Below are 6,101 nucleotides of genomic sequence, written 5' to 3'. Positions count from 1 at the left end.
TGACCGGGTCGAGGCAAGCTTGGTCGCGCGTCGCACGAGGACTGTTGCGCGGCCTCAGCCGATGTCGATCGCGCCGTAGGTCTCTCTGGCTGTCCAGGCGAACCGAACGGACCGAGAGGACCGGCGAGCTCAGCGAATCGAGAGGGGAGCATCCAGTCGACACCAGAGTGACGCGTTCAGACGCGCAAGGATACAGCTGTACGGAAGAGGAGAAGAGAGAAGAGCGCCTCCTCCGCCCCCGACTCAGGACTGTCTGGCTGCGTGGTGCGGCGACCGATCGGGAGGACGGGCCAACCAGGCCGGGCCGTGCCGTCTGTCTGGCCCTTCGACACGCGCTGCCTCGACAGGCTGGCCGACCAGCCACCGCATCGTTTTCAACCACGACTACTCTCCAACTGCCAGAGACTCGGAATCTCAGCGTTCCAACCGCTCGCGCTCCACAGACACGATCGGCCACCGCTACTCCGACGGCTACCGACCGGTGTACAAGGTACAGGCACAGGTAAACGGGGAACACGGATCAGGAACACCGGCAACAACAGGAGGAGAAGGAGAAGCTTCGGGCACAATGCGGCCTAGGGCTGCGGCAACTTCAACCAGCCCAGCCCGTGGGTTACATCCGTTCCCGGTTGTCCTGCGAGTCACCTGCGTCCTTGCCCTACTGGTCGTCACGTGGATACCGGTCACCGAGGCTGTGGTGAGTGAGTCCTTGAAATATCCCAGTCGCGTACCGTTCCGCGTTCATTCCGTAGATAAAGAATCTGGACTACTCAATGTCCAATCGCGATTTTGCGTTCGAATTGTGCATTTTGTTTAAACTATTCTATTCTTGAGGAATCGACGATGATGATATCTTATCGTTATCACGTGTGCCCTAGTTATTCTAGATTAAAAGCATCGCTTCTTAAAGTGTCATTTATGTTATTTTAACCTCTGCTTGCGTTTAAACAAGATTCATTTCGAACGATTACCTGCGATCATAGTCGATAAATCGAGTCACCGGGTCGTTTAACTGCATGGTTACGTAATTACATAAAACCGTCCACGGAAGGAGAGAGGGAAAAGTATTCGCGGAGTTATCGCGAATTTTCACCGCGCGAAACGCAACTCTGATTAAGTCTCGCATGCTAGAAGTTCTCTGAACTAACGTTGACGGCAACGTTTCCGGTCGGGTCGACGTAACGTTGTCGTCTTATTCTGAATACATGATCCACGATCTCTTCGAGCTTTCTTTCGAATAACAAGACCTAGAAAGTCGATAATTGACTGGTCTATGGACGTGGGTACGTTTTATGAACGTAGGTTTCGGTAATTTGCCGCGAGAACAGATAATGTCGCGAGCATCTGGAACAACTTAAATCGTTCAATCGTTTTTAGGAACGGAATGAGTTCGTGGCACAGATGCGTGGGAATGCCGATTACCTCGATTAACGATCGACTTAACAATCATTTTTTAAATAAATCGATAAACTTAATTTGCATTTAGAAATGCACTATAGTCATTTCATTTGATACATGAAATGTATTAGAAATGACATTGTTTATATTAAAACAATTACTTTGAATGAACTATAGCTATATTTTCTTAATTCTTAATTCTTTTTCTTTTCGTGATTAAATAATAGATAATTTCAACAAGGTTACAAAATTGGTCCATTGATAACACAGTAGCACAAAGATGATAGTGAAATGCATATTAATATTCATGAATCAAATAGAAAGTATCTTCTATTTAATAAATTTAAACAAATTTTAAATACGTGGACATAATTAATGGATAGTTGTTGGTTAATATGAAAAAACTAGAAGATATAGAAATTTTGACGAACACAAATGAAGAATGAGAGTTCATTCAGAGAGTTTAGTCGAAATAACGTGTACATTTAACTTACGGACTATTACGTAGGCGTGATGTTTTGCGTGAATAAGACAGAAAGCGTTTAAATTTCATTGAGTGGCGTCCAGTGATGCAGTTAACTGTTAAACACGCTTGAAATATAGGTCGTATATTCTTTGCGTATACGGATTCGTTTCGAACTGTTTGCACAGAAGTTGCTTTATTAACGCTTCCGTGAAATCGTTCTCGTAATCCGAGAAAGTCAGTCAGATTTCTTCGATCTAAACGATCCGAGAAAATTCATTTTTCATAATACATTTTTATTTTTTCCTTCTCATTAAATTGACAAATTATAGAGTACCGATATTTTAGTTTCTTTATTTATAATACTTTTCTTTCATTAAAAAGCAAATAAAAAAAGACTTCAGAAAAAAATTAATCCTTTAACTGCTTTTGACGTCTATATACGTCGAACCAAATCTCTATTGCGGTACGGTTGACGTGTATACTCGTCATTGCTTGATTTTAATACCGTACTCTGTGGGGGATTTTTAAAACTAAGTTCCACAGTTAACAGATTAAATAAAAATTATAAATTTCAGAGACAACTAGAAAACTTTGTGACTGAATTTTGTTAATAGATTTTAATTATATTAATTCTGGAAGTAGTATTTATTGATGGTATGAATTATTGATCAAAATGTTAAAGTTTCAAAATTGAAATTTTTATTCTTAATTTGTCAAAAAGTCCAAAAGTGCTGCTTCAAAAATCATACACTATTAAAAACAAGAAACAATCGTTAGACAAGTTACTTCTTTGATTTCATTAAAAGATCGTATAATTTCAAAAAAAAAAAAAAATAGAATAATGTATTTTGATTAACATACGAGGAGGTGTAGATATCGGTACATATGACCTCACACAAAGCACACAAATCACCACCCTCGCCTTAACTGGATTTCACGTGTGGCTCGTGCGTGATGTCACAAACCGTTAAGAGCGTATATCTTAGGAGAGTAGTTTATGAATAATGTATACCAAGGTATTTTTACAATTACACAGAAATTTACGCAACAATATAACTTGTTGCATAAACCAATTCACATCTCATCGTGTATAAATATTCGGAAATCATTGATTATCCGTCTTATTCTCACATATCTTATCTTCTGAAGAAATTCACCATTTATTTCCTAGCTCGAAACGATGCAAATCCATTTTAATATTTAATATTTGCAGAAGAAAAATTTTTATAATTTTCATAACATTATAGACACAAAAAATGTAGAAATTCAGTTTACAAATTAATTAGAGGTTGCTGATTTTAAATATAGTTTTAAACCAGCTGCTTAAATTAATAAAAAACAATTTACTTTTAAATAAATTGTGAAGAAAATTCTTTTCAGGAAAATAATGCACAATTCGCATTAAACGTAGAATATAATTTTTTCACCAACGTTAATGAACAAAGGAACACTTACAACGAAATCCAACGGTAATTGTACCCTTTTATATTTAGATGTAACGTCAGGGTACAGCCCTGCTGCATACAGCACTTTGTACAGCACGTGTGTTAATGTAGTTATTAAAAGCACAAGTACCACTGACGTCAGAACCGGCGCCAGTTACTAAAGTTACAAAAAAAAAAAAATAAAACATAAACAGAATAATAAGCAACTTAAAAACATTAACACAATGAATAATACACATGAATAATATCAACTTACTTTGTTATTTAATACTAATATGATAAAATGTATCTGAAAAATGATATAAAGTTTCATTACTTCCCTGTTATTTTAACAATTTTATTTGTATATTTTTGTAAAGATAACAGGATTCTTCGTAATGCTTATTGCATAGATAAGAATACTTTTCGTTCGAATTTTTAAGTTATTAATTTTCAGTGGCATGGAATTTTGTTAACTGAGCAATGGATTAAAATGATTAATGGACTTCACAGTTCTCCACGTGGCAGCAGTTGCAAATTTTCCAATAGTATAATTTACTAGTACAGCTGCACTTTCATCTCTCCCAAGTTCCTTAATTATCTTATATTTAGTTTCTATAATTAGCATTCCTCGTTTCCGTACCGACAACATCACGTTATATGAATAGTTTATACTGTCAGCTTTGCGCTAAATTCTGTTCATGGCATATTACTACATTGAATTTGATTGCATTTCAATCATGATTTCACGTTTTCATATCAGAAATGAAACTCGTCAGGATAACAAATTGTATCCTGGATATCATGTTTCAATGATATCATCATTTAAACCGAAGCAAGTAAATAGATTTAAAAAATTCAATTTCTTTTTTATATTAACATAATGAAATTATGAATTCTATACTGAAATTATACCAAATTCATGTAATTAACAATTTTCTTATTTTATTTCCAACATATCTCATACAGTATTTTATGAAAATTGTCACTTTTAAAAACTAATTGTCAAAAATTATCAAAAATTAATTGATTCTTGAAAATATATTAAATATGTCAGTTACACACTTTTTATAGAATTATAAAATTTCCCCAGAGTTATATAAAATTCTAAACAATATCAGCTTACTGTTAGCTTAAATTATCCTAATGTTTCTTAAAGATATTGCTATTTCTTACTTAATTCTATTTTATTCGTTTAACGACATTGTGGTTGCTAACAACTTATTAGGTTGATGTAACCCTGAAAATTAATACACACACCATTTTCTTCAATTTCTTTTTTATATTAACATACTGAAATTATACCAAATTCTTGCAATTAGTAATTTTCTTATATTATTTCCCATATAATCATATGGGATTATATGTACAATCATATCTCGAAGATTGTGCTTTCTTGTTACCAGTGGCATCTTCCTACCTCGTTGAAGTCACCCGGTAAACAAGCATCTAGGCGATTTCGACGCCTGAAAGGCGTGCTCATCCTTTTCGTAGCATCAAATAGGAAATGTCGGTGTATAGGATAGTGTGAATAAGTATAAAGATCGGGGATGGAATGAACGGTAGCTCAAAAGATTTGCCTACCTTTTTTTGCTCGGTTTCGACCACCGACAGTGGTCCGTTATGCTGGTAGTCATTCAGAATCGTGAGAAATCGTTCAAAAGGGAGTCAGGTCACTATCCGCGTAGTTTCTTTTCACGTTTCGAAAATGTTATGAATCGACGCCACAAGAAAAGTGATAAATCTATCCCATAAGAATTCTACGCGTGTAATCGTTAAAGCTTTCGTCAAGAAAGTTTTGAAAAGAGTAACGTTTTCTGAGAAGAAAAAATTCAAAAAGAATGCTTTTAGTATTTCTATAAATTTTTTATAGTTTTACTCGCAAGAATATAAAATTACTATTTTTAAAGTGATATATTTTATTTATTTATACCGAGTTCTTTGAATCGAACAAAATTTTAAATAATGATACATACTTAAAATTGTTACTGAATACTTGTTTGCACATACAATGATAATTATAGAACTTTCCTCAAAGTATAGAAAGAAACCACCTCGGAAAGTACTATTTACAGCTGTCTTACCTTGATTAACCGGAATAAAAAAACTTGCATCTCAGACACGCGATACAACTCTAGTTGAACATTCATTCATGTGGGTCGTTATTACTAAATTATACATGAGACAGTCACTTCGTCATCGCTACCTTATATGATACACCGACAAGTAATTTTCATTCAAGCTGTTAGAATCGTTCAATTATATCGCGATCACAAATAAATTATCTATAACGTGAATCCTGTTTCTTATTTCAAACGTGTCTGTAGCATGTCATCATTCCTTTAGAATCTCTCTATATGTATTATCGCCCAGCTTTTTGAAAAAATCTCTAATTTTACTGTTTGATGCAAGAAGGGTCTCAGGACTCTCAAGCTTTTTTTTAGTAAAATATTTAATTAGATTCTGTATTTTACAAATAACCTGTCAGTTACATTCATTACCTTAATATATTCGAAATTGACGGAGTTACATTTGTACATCAGTGTTGACCAATTGATCCTTACTCTTTGAAAGATAGAAAGCTTCTTTAAAAAAGCGTTAAATATAATGACATTGAAGACATCATCGAAGATGCAAAATCAGTCAACGAAAGAGGCTAGAACCTTTTCATTCCTTTTTTATTATTAAAAACATTAAATCAATACTACAATATAATTTTACGTAATAAAGGCCTCAAAGGGTTATAACGAAAATTCATTTTATTTTTTGATATATTACATAACAGGGGATTGTGTTAGTAAAACTGCAAAAAA

The 6,101-nt window shown here is 34.8% G+C and overlaps 1 protein-coding gene across 1 annotated transcript in view; it reads left to right on the top strand.

The window, feature by feature from the left end:
* Positions 1–46: 46 nt before the first annotated feature.
* The window catches only part of LOC114880310 (collagen alpha-2(IV) chain), a 79,012-nt gene continuing 72,957 nt past the window's right edge, over positions 47–6,101 (top strand). Inside the window, exon 1 of the mRNA XM_029196186.2 lies at positions 47–697. Coding sequence (XP_029052019.1) covers positions 569–697 — 129 coding nt within the window. The 5' untranslated portion in view covers positions 47–568. The remainder of the gene's footprint in view (positions 698–6,101) is intronic.

Source organism: Osmia bicornis, chromosome 2 (genome assembly GCF_907164935.1).
Source record: "Osmia bicornis bicornis chromosome 2, iOsmBic2.1, whole genome shotgun sequence".
Taxonomy (NCBI): Eukaryota; Metazoa; Arthropoda; class Insecta; order Hymenoptera; family Megachilidae; genus Osmia; species Osmia bicornis.
Note: the sequence above shows the minus strand (reverse complement) of the source record. Positions and strands in the feature narration are given on the sequence as shown.